Source organism: Pseudophryne corroboree, chromosome 1 (genome assembly GCF_028390025.1).
Source record: "Pseudophryne corroboree isolate aPseCor3 chromosome 1, aPseCor3.hap2, whole genome shotgun sequence".
Lineage (NCBI taxonomy): Eukaryota > Metazoa > Chordata > Amphibia > Anura > Myobatrachidae > Pseudophryne > Pseudophryne corroboree.
Window position 1 is genome coordinate 905,284,271 of NC_086444.1, and position 16,636 is coordinate 905,300,906.

Sequence of the window (16,636 nt, forward strand, 5' to 3'; positions counted from 1 at the left end):
GTCAGCTGTGGTGACCTGGCAGGGTGCCGTCACTGGCAAGTGCAAACACACTTGCTGATGCCAGCGGGGAAGGGAGCGACGGCGGGGGAACAATGCCCTTGCTGCATCTGCAGCATGGTTGTCGTTAACGAGGACCTCCCTCATCTGTACATGTTCAGATGAGGGAGGGGGTCATTAACGATGTGCGGGAGCGCGCATTGTTAACAACATTGAGTGTACACACTAGACGATTGGCCCTTCTGAGCGAGAGCTTTTACTTTCTCGTCTAGTGTGTATGGGCCTTAAGAGGACAACAAAGTAAATAAAACCTTTATCTGGGGCACACTTTCAAAAATTAGCTACAAATTATACAAACATAGGCCCTCATTCCGAGTTGATCGCTCGCAAGGCGATTTTAGCAGAGTTACACACGCTAAGCCGCCGCCTACTGGGAGTGAATCTTAGCTTCTTAAAATTGCGACCGATGTATTCGCAATATTGCGATTACAAACTACTTAGCAGTTTCAGAGTAGCTTCAGACTTACTCGGCATCTGCGATCAGTTCAGTGCTTGTCGTTCCTGGTTTGACGTCATAAACACACCCAGCGTTCGCCCAGACACTCCTCCGTTTCTCCGGCCACTCCTGCGTTTTTTCCGGAAACGGTAGCGTTTTTAAACACACGCCCCTGAAACGTCGTGTTTCCGCCCAGTAACACCCATTTCCTGTCAATCACATTACGATCGCCGGAGCGAAGAAAAAGCCGTGAGTAAAAATACTATCTTCATTGTTAAATTACTTGGCGCAGTCGCAGTGCGAATATTGCGCATGCGTACTAAGCGGAATTTCACTGCGATGCGATGAAATATACCGAGCGAACGACTCGGAATGAGGGCCATAGTTTTAATATATAATGCCTTTAAAAGGTTTCAAGGTATAGTATAGAGTATATATATTATAGACAGATAAAAACGTATTGAATCATAGATAAAGTATTTCTTTACTGGATATTAATTCACCAAAAACAATTTTTTTTACCAGGTACTTTAAACCTAGCACTATAAATTCTCAGCACATTTTTAGAGTTCACTTTTAGTCATGCTGTTAAGATATCTTGTATATACAAGGATTCCAATTCCTTTATAGTCATATCACATTATTCTGATATATTTACTACATTTAGGAAAAACTGACTTCTCTAGTGTGCATATAGGTGGCCATTCCGAGTTGATCGCAGCCAGCAACTTTTTGCTGCTGCTGCGATCAACTAGTACACGCCTATGGGGGAGTGTATTTTAACTTAGCAGGGCTGCGATCGCTTGTGCAGCCCTGTTAAGCTAAAAAAATTTCAAGCAGAAGAAGACTAGCCCTGGACATACTTACCCTGTGCGACGATCTCTGCGATGCTGGAGCCGGCTTTGATGTCAGACATCCGCCCTCTGTTCTGCTAGACACGCCTGCGTTTTCCTTACCACTCCCCGAAAACGGTCTCCAACGGTCTGGATCCGCCCAAGTACGCCTTCTTCTTGTCAACCTTCTTTGTGGTCGGCTCTGCGACCAATCCATCGTAGGACGCGACGTAACCCGGCGACCCCTGTCGCTGGACAACGTCGCGCACGCGCATTGCGGCCGCCGCGCATGCGCATTCCGGACCCGTTCGCACCGCAGCGATAAACCGCTGCGTGCGAACGGGTCGGAATCACCCCCACAGAGCACTCCAGTAATGCAATTCTGTAATGTTAATGTACTTCCAAACAAAGAATTTGAAAAAATAATGAGCACATTAAAACATCCCTATATTTTGATTCACAAATGCATGATATTCTTGTTCTCTAGATAAGTGTAATTTTGGTATTTCAATGGTTAAACCAGTAGTTCCCAAACTTTTTTGAATCACGGCCTTGAGTATCAGAATTTTTTCACGGCACCCCTAGGCCAAAAGTTTCTTATTGAGAATTTTAGAAAACAATAAGTAAATTATGTTTATATGTCATCTTAGTTTCTTTAGTGTGGTGTGGGACAATATTTGCTTCTGTTTGTCCTCATATTTTATAATTGGCAGCCACAAGCACTGGTTTTATCTATTACTTTGACCAAAATTAGTTTTGAATTGGTCCTGGACCACCAATCCAAGGCACCCCTGCTAGTGTCCTGAGGCACCCAGTTTGGGAACCACTGGGTTAAACAAAAGAATACTGCAACCGATTTATCACTATGGCCCTCATTCCGAGTTGTTCGCTCGTTCTTTTTCATCGCATCGCAGCGATTTTCCGCAAACTGCGCATGCGCAATGTTCGTACTGCGACTGCGCCAAGTAAATTTGCTAAGAAGTTTGGTATTTTACTCACGGCATTGCGAGGTTTTTTCTTCGTTCTGGTGATCGTTGTGTGATTGACAGGAAGTGGGTGTTTCTGGGCGCAAACTGGCCGTTTTATGGGAGTGTGTGAAAAAACGCTGCCGTTTCTGGGGAAAACGCGGGAGTGGCTTGAGAAACGGGGGAGTGTCTGGGCGAACGCTGGGTGTGTTTGTGACGTCAAACCAGGAACGAAACTGACTGAACTGATCGCAGTGGCAGAGTAAGTGTCGAGCTACTCAGAAACTGCTTAGAAATTTCTATTCGCAATTTTGAGAATCTTTCGTTCGCAAATTTGCTAAGCTAAGATTCACTCCCAGTAGGTGGCAGCTTAGCGTGTGCAATGCTGCTAAAAGCAGCTTGCGAGCGAACAACTCGGAATGAGGGCCCATATGCAGTTCAATGTACAAATACCTGGTTCCATTACTTCTATTATAAGTATTGCGATGGTTAAACTAAAGGATTACATTACAACCAATATGCCGACAAAAGCAGTTTCATGTCATTTTGTTTTATTCTCTGCATAGGTGCAATGGTTAAACAACCAAACAACCAATATGCCACTAAATATGTCCAAATGAATAATGTCCAACACTCTAATACCCCTTTTACACCGCCAGCATATAACACGGGTTATTACACATAAGCGTGCATAACCCGTGTTGCTGGTTGGTATAAAAGGGTTGAGTTGGAATAATCCGGGCCGAATGACCCAGTATTCCGGGTAGTTTGCAGGGTTGAACACGGGTTCAACCCAGAAAAATGGGCAGTGTAAACGGGAGCCGTGTCGCATCGACCCAGCTTCCCGTTCACAGTGATGTACAGGCGGCGCTTGGAGATCATGCGATCTCCAAGTACCACCCCCGTCGCGTCACCGGCAACGTCACCAATCCAGCAATATGCCGGTTTGGGGACTGCAGTGGGAAAGGGGGCTGACGCGGGTTGCAGTCGGGTAGCACCCAAGTCAGGCCCGGCTGCGACCTGCGATTTTAGTCTAAAAGCGGTATTATTCAATCAATTGCTACAGTGTGATCTTTTCAGGGTTAAACACCAACCGTTTATCATACACAAAGGACCCTCTTCAGCATCAGTAACAGATTCTGCTACTGCTGAAGATCCCATGCTGGGGGCCGCTCAGCACAGGACAAGGCCGCCCAGCATGCAAAGTCCCGCCCAGTGATGTGATCGCAATCTAACTGCAATCACTGCCCTGGGATTTGAGGAAGCCCCCCTGCATACGTAGCCATGTGAGCCAGAATACCATTTGCACTCTCACAAGAGCTCCGAACAGGCTGTGAGTGAAGGAAGCTGCTGTGCAGGGGAGTGTGTGGGCGGAGCAGGAAGGTAAGCCACAGGGAAGGGTAACTAATAAAATTGCTTCCGCACGGTGCCTATGTCCGAGAGGCAGGCTGATACCAGCAGCGTGGAGGGGGAGCAGTGAGGCACCTGTACCCGTGACACTCAGTGACCAGCAGAAGACAGACGGTGGGAGACCCCAACGCACCACAAACGCTTAAGGGGCTGCAGTTTCTGCTGGTCTACTGGATCAGCAGTTTTATGGGGAAGCTGCGTTCAACAGGCTGTGGGGAATCCAGGGGAGTGTGTGTGTGTGTGTGTGTGTGTGTGTGTGTGTGTGTGTGTGTGTGTGTGTGTGTGTGTGTGTGTGTGTGTGTGTGTGTGGGGGGGGGCACAGTGAACATAGGTGGGTGGGTATGTGTGTCTCTTTGAAACACAGTGGCTGGGACAGTTGTCAGCAATTCTGTAATGTTTTGCCTTTAATATTATTGCCAATTTAAATCCTGTGGGCACATCCACAGACAATTGATGGCTTTGCAAAGCCACCACTTAGTAAATCTATTCCTTTCTATATACTAATATGGCCAAGATAGCAGTGACACATTCCAGACAGCCCATTCCATACCCTCCAACTGTACCTTTTTGCCAGGTACCGTACCTTTTTTTTATGGTCTGTACCGATTTTTGACTCTCCAAATTCCAATTAAAAGTATAGGAAAGGGGGCATGGCCATGTGCCTTTTAACCGTGCCCATGCCCCCTTTCCTAATTTGTACTGATTTTAATGTGTAAAATGTTGGAGGGTATGCCATTCTGTGGTCAGTTATTCAGATATTGCTGTCATGCAATAATGCATTATGCTTACTCAGATTTTTGAATGCAGTGAGATCTTCACTGGCAGACGCAGGGATTGGATGGTGGGGGGATTCATCAAGCTGTCATTTGCTGCAGTGCTGGTGCTTATAGTGTAACTAACTGAGACCTGTACCTTATTTCAACTATTCTGATAACTATGCCCATTAGAAAACATAAAGATCTCCAGGACAGGTCACAAAATACAGTAAGTACTGACACAACTTCTCAAGACTTGCAGGAGGTGCTGACTGCTCCCATGATCCTGGCTTACCCCGGCAACATAAACAAGGTACCAAAGTACCGTAGTCCCCAATGTTCTCTCCCTGCACAGAATGAAGGGAGGTCACCTCTTGGACTAAGGGTCCAAATGACAGGTGGCCTGGGACTGTGATTGCAGATCACTTTAATAGAAAAGATAACTAACCAGGATATTCTGCTGCAGGAGAATGTACTCGGCTGCTACTCCATACCGAACCTTGCCCCCAAATGTTTGCTGCAAATCTGCGTGAAAACCATCACGACATATGAAAAAAATAGCCTGCATTGTTGCTAGTCAGATGAGAGCTAACTGCTTGTATGGTTTCATGAAGATTTGTATCTATGACCAATGTTCGTAAATAGCCTTCAAAGATGATTTGATTATTATTCTCAGTGTAGATAACATCATATTACCTGTACCTGTTGTGAGACGGGGAGGGGAGGTTATAATAATAAGAATAAACTATATTTTAACCCTAACAAAGCAAAAATAGAACTATATATTGAGAACAGTATTTGCTGAGGGGAAAATTCATTTGCCAGATGCTTGTATTTTTATGAATACTACAGTGGGAATAAATACTATTTACCAGCGGTGGGATGCCGGCTGTCAAGATCCCGACAGCGGCATCCCGCCCACCAGAATGCTAGCAGCAGGGCGAGCGCTAACAGTCCCCTCGCGGGCTCGCTGCGCTCGCCACAGGTTCTATTCCCGCTCTATGGGACACACACAAGTGGGAATAGCCCCTGTGCTCCGGGATTTCCGGCTGTCGGCATTGTCGGCTGTCAGGATTCTGGCATCAGTATCCTGACCGCCAGGATCCTAACAGCCACCAAATTGATTGCATCACCTACAGTAGGTTATCTTTGTATATATAATAAAATGTTAATTACTTATTAGTGAATTTATGTTTCATTCATTGCCTATTTTTCATGGACATTTTAAGGCTGTTTTACTGCGATAAGCTTTCTAACCCATCAGGCTTGCAAGCATCGAATACATGACATAACTGTCCAAGCCTGTATTACTTCTCAATTCTCTACACTAAAATGAAAAAGCAGTAATTTCTTCTGACAGTATGTATGTGGTACGTCTAGTCCTGTAAATCCAGCTTCAGAATCTTACTGAATAGAAACAGCATCTACATGTCCCAGCTCCCAGTAAGGACTAAGGGGGTTATTCAGGTTGGATTGCAGATTCTGCATGCTGGCGGCCGCCCAGCATGCTGATTGTGCCATCTAATGGCTGCAACCATGATTTAATTGCGGTCACAGCAACTGTGGCCAACCCCCTGCCGAAGGCAGGTGAACTACCGCCATGTTTTTCTACAGGCGCACCGCAGCCATGTTTTACTACAGGTGCACCACCGCCATGTTTTTCTACGGAGCGCCTGCGTGTGACATCACGCAGCCACTCTGAAAATGGTACCAATCTGCCACTGTTCGTACCGACCCACCCCTGCCGTCCGTGAGCACCTCTGACAATCAGGCACAGGCGTTCGCAGCTAATGCAATACTATTGCATTGGCTGGGCGCTCACGCGCAGGACAGGACCTGCGCGTGCGTATTGGCTCAGGTAAGAGGGAAAATGCTGTGAATAACTCCCTAAAGACACACATTTGCTTACTGCAGTTTAATAACATTATACTTACGTCTTGATTGCAATGCTATAACTCAATAATATAATGCATTGTGGTGAGAAAAGCAACAGCTTCTTTAATGTTGCAAACCATTTGTCAAATAACTGCTCTCTTGCGGGCTGTTCTATTTAATAAATAAGGAAGGCCGAATGCAGTGGGGAACATTCACATGATTAATGTTGACAAATTAACAAAATGTTTGGAAACCATTAAAACCACTTTTTAGAAAACCTCGTGAAATACACTTTGTAATTAAAATCCAAACGAATAACGTACAACAGCAGGAGGCAGGATTTGAAGCCGGCAATTTAGAAATCTAGAGTCTGATTTTGGCAAACATGACTGTCCTTCATTATTTATCCTGACTATTGTACATCTCATTCCTCTTCTGGTTCTGGAAATTATCTAAAGGTTATCTTAGGTTTAGGGTTTAAATATAAAAGGAATTTTTTTCAGCTTGTCCCCAATAGCGAGTGCTCCCTCACTTCTTCAGTCCTCACTATACAGTATCCATCTAGGCTACGCTCCACTTTAGTTACAGTGGCTTAACACAAAGATAACATAGTGCTCTTCTCAATAAGTTTCCGCCTCATTCAGAGCAGTCTCAGCCTCTCCCTCCCCATTCCATTCTCATTGTCTGTAAGTTCATTGACTGTAAGTTCTCTCCCTGAAGTTGCCACTACAAACTTCTGCCACATGCACAGGGAAGTTTTAAGAGAGGAAGGGACTTGTGTGCGGGCCCCTTCCTCTCTCCAGTGCACAGTTTCTGTTCAAGAGTCTACTGTGCATGTGCAGGCCTCTGGGAACATGATGGTTGGGACACGTTCCTAGTGATCTTTCCACTGCACATGCGCAAATCTGCGGGAATATTTCCACCGCATCATTTTCTTAGTGATCAATGCAGTGCCAATTGGGACTTCGGAGAGTATTGTATATGGGCGCAGGGTGAAATACAGCACTTTTGGTATTCATCATGTTGCATTAATAGAACTGTTGTGTTTTCCATTACTGTCCTCTGCGGTATGCCTACATGTATTTGGGCTAACGTTATTTGACTTGCAAATAAAATTACTTATCATCAGTGTGTAATACATTTGCTGATATTGGCTAAAGCAAGCATAGCAGAGCATGGATAGCTCTGGAAGACTCCAAGTTTCTCGGTTGGGTAGTACTGCCTAATGTACTGTTGGGCATAAAGGATTTGTCCACACAAGTAGAAACTGCATATTAAATTCGGGATGAAGTTAGGTTGAGAAACGCGTCAGAACACGGGGTTTGCTATCCCGAATATCCCTACCACACATACAGAATATACCAATACCGATGAGCGGTACAAGCCCCTTCACCCAGAGCCGTCTCCGGCCGGCACATTACCTCCCCCTACATCCCGCCCGCTAACAAACACAATGGTCAGTATGCTGACCTACAGGGACTATTCCCTATAGAGTGGGAATAGAACCCATGGAGAGCACATCGAGCCCGCAAAGGACTTCTGGTGCTCCTCCCCCCCCCCCCCCCCCCCCCCCACCCCGGTGCGCCGGTATTCTGCTGCTCTCTCCTGACTGCCGGTCACGCAATACACACCCATTAAATTCACCAGAGGCAATAATACATGAGAAGAGACCTCATCTGTATGATACTAGTGAGTGAGTTTCTATAAAGGATTTTACATGGATTTGTGAATGTGTAGGTATGGTGCCACAAGGAAAACTTTCAGCAAATGGAGTTGGGGATTTGGTCAGGATTAATGGTGTCCTCAATACTGAGAAATACAGGCAGGTACTTATCTATCATGCAATACCATCAGAAGCGTCTGATTGGCTCCGAATTTATTCTACATCAGGACAATGATCCCCAAACATACACCGAATGTCTTTTTTCATGGCTACGAAAACTAAGAGGTTGATTCAGAGAAGCATGCAATGTGGCTGCATAAGCCGCATGCTCGCAAATCAATGCAGATCTCTGCAGAATTGGCCGCAGCTATACAGCTGGCCAGCATGAATTTGCACACGTTCTATATTTGGTGCAAGAGATCCATAGGAAATCAGACAGATCTCTGCATACACTTACCTCTGAATAGCCTGCAATTCCATACACATGCCCTCAGAGCACTTATCCTGCACCCAGTTGCTGCCCACTCAGCTGCAAGTGGAGATGCATACCACTCCGAATTGTCCATAGTTGATGAAAGTTGAATATGCAGACCCTGACCCAAGCACAGTTGCTAAAATGCTATTTAATATTATCAAGAAAATAATATACATTGGGGGACATTTAAGAAATGTACAGTATATGTGGTAAATTTACTAAGGTGGGAGTTTTTTTTAGAACTAGTAGTGTTGCTCATAGACACCAATCAGATTATATTTAAAATGAATCTGGCTGTTTCTAGAAGATGATAGAATCTGATTGGTTGCTATGGGCAACATCACCAGTTCTAAGAAAATTTCCACCTTAGTAAATGTATCCGTTTGTGTCCAAAGGAAAGTGTTGCAAATATCCAGTTAGATACAGTCATGTTTTAGATTTGGTTAGAAAATGAAACAACTATAGACTGCACCACCTCTTCTACATGTACTCATATATCATAATTAATACCACAGCAAAATACATATAGAAAAAAAAAGTAGATTTTTTTTCCTTTTCACTTGTGATGTGTTATGTTGATAGATCAACTTAATTACTGTCACTGAAAAGTGTGGCTGGTTCATTGGGGGCAACACAAAGAATACTATCTTATTTATATGTATACCATGCAAAATCTCAGAACAATGTTCTATTATGTATCTGTCAATCCGCTTCATTCTGATAGTACAGAACAATTCAAGTAAAATTTATCATGTCTATCTGAATGAGACTTTTTTACAGATGCAAATATAACTGAGATATGTTCTATTATATAGCTGGAAAGTAACATAAGTGCTGTGCCTACAAAATGAAAAAAAGCATTCCATGCTGAATAAATGGACTTTGTATAACCAGACCTTTTGTTTTTTTCCATTTCATTATAAAGTGAACAGCAGACTTTTCAGTTTCCATCAGTTGTATATCGCTTATGTTGCATTTCAATTTCACTCCTTACAATTATGGTTATATTTGAATACACTTTGTGTTTCAATAACATTGTATTATTAGCAATTAGGCAAACAGAAAAAGCACTTAACATTCTAAAAGTGGATTTTGCAACCTTTTTGTTTTTTTTGTTACAGTAATGGGCTCAAATTGTAACTCTCAGTCCTACATGCCTTACATTGGTAGAATTGGTATTTCAGGGGTAAAACACATTTGTCATGTGTTTTTACACCTCCCATGTAGAGGCTTTGAAATTTCTGTAAGACTAATGAACGTTCTAGAACCCAACTAAAATAAATCACATTTAATGTTTATTAAAATTCAAGCAAATTTGGAGATGTAAATGGAGAATGTTTTGTGCCATTGTGTTATTTTGTTAGTGTGCAAACTACATACAGCATTATATAAGGTGTATAAGGGATATTATTAGAATTAATATTATTCACTAATATTGTGATATGGGAAAATTTCCACAGTACACCAACTGAGTAATATAGATTCCATTACAGCGGCAACAAAAGCTTTTCAGTATATTAGTCAGAATTCTATATTTACATACTTTTTTCATTCCTATACCTGCGTCATGGCAAATATAGTCACTGGGTAACCTGGAATGTTATGGGATATATATTCTGTTTAAAAGCTCCTGATTTATCACTTGCAGATAAAATAAAAGCTGTTTTCCAGCCACCTATTCAATCTTAAAGATTAATTAAAAAAATAATTGATAAATTAAATGATTCAATTATAGATAAAATTATATATAGAACATACAGAATAACTTTTAAAATAAAAAGAAGAAATATTAAGGGTTGAGATTGTGTTACCTCTATTTCTTGATATGAGCTGTTAATCATGGCAATTAACATATTTAGAAGGACCACCACCATTGTTACATTGTAGATGCCGTAAAGTACATAGCCGATGTTCTCTATAAACTTGTGGTCGTATTTCAAAACAACAGAAGTAACTTCAGACAAGCCGAATATTGACCAGAACAGGGTTTTGAAACTCTCTTCCACACTTAAAAAAATAAATAAAGAAGACTTGTTTTTTCACTTTTTATTTCCACAATACACAGGTATTCAATTTATTGTCAGGACTGCTATGAAAGCTAGATTTTCCAGATTTTCTCAATTATTTCTGTAATTTTGATCACCGTACCCAGAATACAATAAAATGTGATCACTCTTTTCACAATTCCCAAGGCATCGCATATTTACCCTAATCAATCAATGAGCAGTGCTTCTAACAATGACTATAGAAGGAGGCACTTAGTGATCATATGTGTGTAACATTATTGTCGAGCAGCAGAACACATTCTACTTTTCCCCCTGATTTTTAGAACTTTCTGTAAAACAGTGATTTAGATAACATATTCAATACATGTTATATAAATCACGTTTTCAAATAATAATTTCTGAATGTAAGTTTCCCCTGAATGTATTACTGGGGTTCTGCAGCACATATCAAAGATACCGGAGATATATGCTGTGGTTTCCCGGTTTCCGATTGCATAGAAACAGAATAGGTTTCTATGGGGCCTGTTATATTATGAGATTTACCAAGCTCTGTAGCCAACGCCAGAGAGCGTTAGCCATTAGCCTATAGGCAACATATAGCACAATGCACCAGGAGAGGGATTTTTCAACCAAATTTCTTATTGCCGTGAATAGTAGCATTATAAAATTCAAATGATCATGTTTAAACCCCGATAAATAATAAATGGGCCCCTAAAGATATAAATTTTATGAATGGCAATTTTACCAATAAATATTGCTCATTTTATCCCTTCTTACCCTAACATTGATGGTTGTGCTGTATATGTAGCAATAAATATAACAATCTTTAATAACAATCAAACAGATAGCAATGATAGCAATACATATAAGTGCTCTAATACAATTTTATGTCTACTTGTGTTTAGGGCAATTTGTATGATTGCTATTTCTACAATCTGCCTTTATGATATAATTCCTTTACTTTGATTTGTCTTTGTTATGGGCCCTACACACTGGTAGATCTCACTACACGATATGAACGTTCTCGTTCATATCGTGCGGTGTGTAGGCACCAACGATTAACGACGCGTGGTCCCGCGCTCGTTAATCGTTGGTGCCGGGTTGCTTATGCATGCAGGCCAATATGGACAATCTCGTGCATGGAGCTGGGTGAAGGGGGGAGTGAAGAAACTTCACTCCCCCCGTCACCTCCCCCCCACCGCTGGGTCGCCCGTCGGCCGTATCTGCCTACTGTGTAGGGCCCATCACTCTTATATGAATGTTATACGTTCTTGCACAGTAAATGTCCTTTGGAAAGGGGGAGGGCTAGCAGAAACGGTGCGGTGATAATCTAAATTCATAACTAATTAATTGCATTTAACTGCAAGTGCTAATTTGAATTTTGATCATGTTTGTGATTCTAAAGATGTATAAATAAATGCTGTAAACAAAAAAAATGAAGACAAAAATATTACAAGATCATATGTGATATAATACTTACGTTGTAAAGGCAGAATTCACTTTAGCTCCAAGGTAATATGAATACAGGATAAACATCCCAATCATGAATGCTAGAAACACCATAATGAAGAGGACCATAAACTTAAAGATGTCCTTCACTGTTCTTCCTAGTGATATCTGTAGCGGCCCAAAGCTCTCATTGGCTGGCAGGATGTAGGCTATGCGTGAGAAGCTCAGCACGACAGCTATGGCATATAGGCCTTCAGATATGATCTGCGGATCAGACGGCAGCCATTTATCTCTGGCTGAAAGAAAGCAAAGACATTGTAAATAACTACAATAAATAGTATTGGAGCCCAAATTCATTAGTGGCTGGATAACAATATCAATTTTCTCTCTTCGTAAATGTAGTTCTGGACATGTATTAGAGATCTCTCTGTAATTGTTAGATTTCCAACAGACTGAATATTTATGATGATCTTGTACGCAATAAATCCCAAAAATGTAATATGATTGCTCAGTGGATTGTAGATACATTTGCTCAAATGTTTTAGTCTACTGAGAAACATGTTGATAGAAAGTGGAATATTTGAACATGCACCTGATACAGCACTTTTACCGCCTTAGTATCACTCTCATCATTAGCTCATAGGGCTTACTGTAATTTCACCAAGTTCTTCATTTATTCCATTGGGCTATTTCTGTTATGTCATCTCCCTCTTGACTCATATAACATTGACTGGTGTACCATAACAATAGACGTATATATACACTTACAGGTAATCTGAGCCTTTTACCCTACCATCTTACTGCTTGCTTTCGCTCTAACAATAAATAGCACAGCTTTTGCCCTCTATACTTCCACTGTTATGTTAGACGTCGTTGTTCTTGCTTTATCACTTTATCAAGTTCCCTTCAAACTAAGTGATATGGATTTGACATTGTTACCATAAAACATACAGTATATACCAAAATCCTGATGACAACCCCACTATCGTATGCAAAATCTGCTTGTGCATAAGACACTCTTCACAAATGGACTGAGCAATTTGGGATCAATGCTCAACTGTACAGTAACATAGGTGTCATTTTCTCTCATTTTCTTTGTGGGCAAAGGGAGAACCGAGCTTTAGTGGCAAATGTAAGAGAAAGGAGAACGTAAGGAATTAAACTGCCTTTTGGTTTTGGAATTTACAGCATTAACCAGTAGGTGGCATCATAAGTCTTTGGTCATTAGTCAGCTTTACAATAAAACAGTAATGAAATAACAATGAAATAAAACTTGAAAGGGCACACATATCAGTATATGGCACAGTACATAGTTTTACATTTAAATTAGAATAAAGTTTGTATGGCTGCATATTTAAAAAAAAAGAACAAACCAAAAAAAACCTAGTATGTAAATGCAGAAGGCAAATGGATCAGACTTTTACTAATTCTGTGCACCACAGTCAAATGTCACAGCATGACACAGCTACATCCAATTAATATTTCATTGTCCAGGTACTCATCATACCGATTTCCTCCTTTTCAGGAGTTCCTGCTGTGTATTCCAACATTTCCAATGTCCAAGGCATTTGGATGGTAACTTATGATCTTTCTTAAAGCCACCATCAATCACTTAACATATCCGTATAGGAATATGTGCTTGTCTTTGCTTTTTATACTGTTAGTCCGGTTTTAAAGACACAGCATTTCTACAGCCATTCTTGTGCCTCATGCCTGTTTGTCTGAATACCAATTACTGAACTCTGCTCTGTTGTCCCTTTGTGTCCATGACCTTCGGACTGTCCCCATATCTGTGTCTCATTCTACACCCCGCATCTGTTTGTTGTTAGCTGAGAAGAAAATCTCAAACAAAACATTTTTGTGAAGGATGATGTGGTCAGCTCCATGTTCCTATGTTAATGTTAGTTTAATTAGGGTTATGCACCAAAAAGGTTAGTTATTATTACTATTGTTTATTATTATCCTTTATTTATATGGCGCCACAAGGGTTCCGCAGCGCACAATTACAGAGTACATATGCACATAATCAAAACAGGACAAGTATAGGGTAACTAAGCATAACTACATCAGTAGACAACACTGAGATAAGTATCAATGTGGCCGAGAACTGCAGAATTTGGGCAGTTGGGGACTATTAAAGTGAGAAAAGGTTAATCACATGAGGGAAGAGGGCCCTACTTGTGAGAACTTACATTCTAAAGGGGTGGGGCAGACAGACAGGGGTGACACAGATGGTGCAGAGCAAGTGTGGGACAGAGGGTTAGTATGAGATTTGGCTGGGTTTGGTAAAGAAGTGGGTCTTGAGAGCCCGTTTGAAGTTCTGTAGAGAGGTGGAGGTAGAGAATTCCAGAGTAAGGGAGAAGCACTTGAAAAATCTTGGAGGTAGGAGTGGGAAGAAGTAATCAGTAGACAGGGGAGTCTGCGTGTATTAGCAGAGCGAAGAGGACGGGTGGGAGAGTAAAGGGAGATAAGGTCAAAGATGTAAATGGGAGAGGAGTGGGTGAGCGCATTGTAATCTTTGTTGTTGGCAATGAATAGAGTTAACCCTGTTCACCAATTATGCATGTTGACCAAACAATTGTTTTAAGTAATATATAAATGAAAATACATATTTAATGACAATTACATTTTTATGTAAAATAAAGAAAGCCTAGATCTTACTCAACAAATACCGTTTTTTTGTTTAGTTTTTGTAATCCTATTTTTTGTCCATGAAAGCTTTTACAATCCTAGTCATTAGCCCTTCACCCTAATGCAATACTGTTGTAGAGGTTACATCTTCAGCTTGGCAAAGGACAAAAGAAATTTGAAGTTTGGCACAAATCCCAAAATACTGGTAATATATCATGTCATTTAAAGTAGCAACACATTTAATATTAACATAACAATATGATCTTTTTTTCATTTCCCAAATAACGTATTTAAACATGTTTTTGTATTGTCAAACTAACTAAAATATATATATATTTTTTATTCTCTATTGGGAATGCACTTAATTTGGGTGTTATCTGCTGATTTGCTTAACCTAGGGGAAAATGTATTAAGAATTGTTTTGGCCACACCGCGGGTTTAAAATCTCTGCACATAAACCATAGCTGTCAGAATGTTCGCTTCTGTATTTATATTCTATTGTTTAACAGCCTTTTTGGGTTGCTATATAATGTGTTGATCTTTAATAAACATGTAATATTAAAAAAACAAAACAAAATCGTTGCACATCAAAGCACATTTGGGCAGATGTATTAAGCCCGGAGAAGTGATAAAGCAGTGATAAGTGCAAGGTGATAACACACCAGCCAATCAGCTCCAATATGTAAATTGACAGTTATGAGCTAATTGGCTGGTGCGTTATCACCTTGCACTTATCACCGCTTTATCACTTCTTTATGCCTTCTCCAGGCTTAATACATCTGCCCCAATATCTTTAGTTTAATGGTAAAACCCCTTCGTATTCACTAAGGCCTTTTGAGGCTGAAATGTAAAACAACCGTTGTGTAACAGTTTACAAAAACCAAAACCACTGGTGGCAAATCAAACCCCAATTTTTTTTTTAAATATATCAACAGCAAAAGATTAAAGAAGGAGAGTATATGCCCTTTAAAGGACAAGCTGGGAGTCTTAATCAATTACAATAATGAAATAGCGGACAAATTAAATTAGTTTTGCTCACCGGTCTTCACAAGAGAGAACCAGATGCGGGGATTAACACACAATCTCAACAAAGATAATGTTCCACTGCTAAGTGCTTATTTAAGTGAGGAGGTAGTCTGTGACCGATTAAAAAAAAAATAAGATTAATAAGTCACCTGGTCCCGATAAAATTCACCCAAGGGTTCTCATGGAGCTTCACTCTGAACTAGCAAGGCCGCTATTTATGATCTTCAATGACTCACTTATATCAGGCATGGTTCCCAAAGACTGGCGTATAGCGGAAGTAGTGCCGATATTCAATAAGGGAAGTAAAGCTGAACCGGGTAATTGTAGACCAGTTAGTTTTATATCTATAGTGGGGAAAGTACTGGAAGGTACTCTAAAGTAAAGTATACAGATGTTTCTTGAGACCAAGAAGGTTATTAATAGGAACCAACATGGATTTGTGAAGGAGAGATCATGTTAAAAAAAATTACTAGGCTTTTATGAAACAGTTAGTGCGAACCTTGATCAGGGTAAGGAGGTTGATGTAATCTTTTTAGACTTTGCTAAAGCTTTCGACACAGTACCGCATATGAGACTTATCTATAAGTTACAAGAACTAGGGCTAGGGAGCACAATATGCACTTGGGTCAGAATTGGTACGATAATAGGGAGCAACGCATCGTGGTAAATGGAACTTTTTCAAATTGAACTGAAGTACTAAGTGGTGTGCCACAAGGGTCTATACTTGGACAACTATTGTTTAACATTTTCATTAACGATCTAACAGTAGAGCTAGAGAGCATGGTGTCAATTTTTGCAGACAATACCAAATTGTGTAAGGTTATAAATACGGCGGGAGATGCTTAATCTCTTCAGAACTACTTAGTTAAACTGGAAGCATGGGCAGCAAAATGGAAAATAAGCTTTAATATAGACAAGTATAAGGTAATGCACGTTGGAAGCAAGAACAAAAATAACACTTACCTACTAAATGGGGTAAAATTAGCGGATTCTGTACTGGAAAATACTTAGGTGTTCACATAGATAGCAAACTAAGCAGCAGTATCCAAAGTAGG

At 40.8% G+C, this 16,636-nt stretch overlaps 1 protein-coding gene across 2 annotated transcripts in view; it reads right to left on the reverse strand.

Moving 5' to 3' along the window:
• The window catches only part of TRPC3 (transient receptor potential cation channel subfamily C member 3), a 423,006-nt gene that overhangs the window by 15,855 nt on the left and 390,515 nt on the right, over positions 1-16,636 (reverse strand). For both annotated transcript variants that reach the window (XM_063920258.1, XM_063920259.1), the window contains exons 7-8: positions 11,956-12,220; positions 10,281-10,476 (exon numbers count right to left, since the gene is read on the reverse strand). In XM_063920258.1, coding sequence (XP_063776328.1) covers positions 10,281-10,476; positions 11,956-12,220 — 461 coding nt within the window. The remainder of the gene's footprint in view (positions 1-10,280; positions 10,477-11,955; positions 12,221-16,636) is intronic.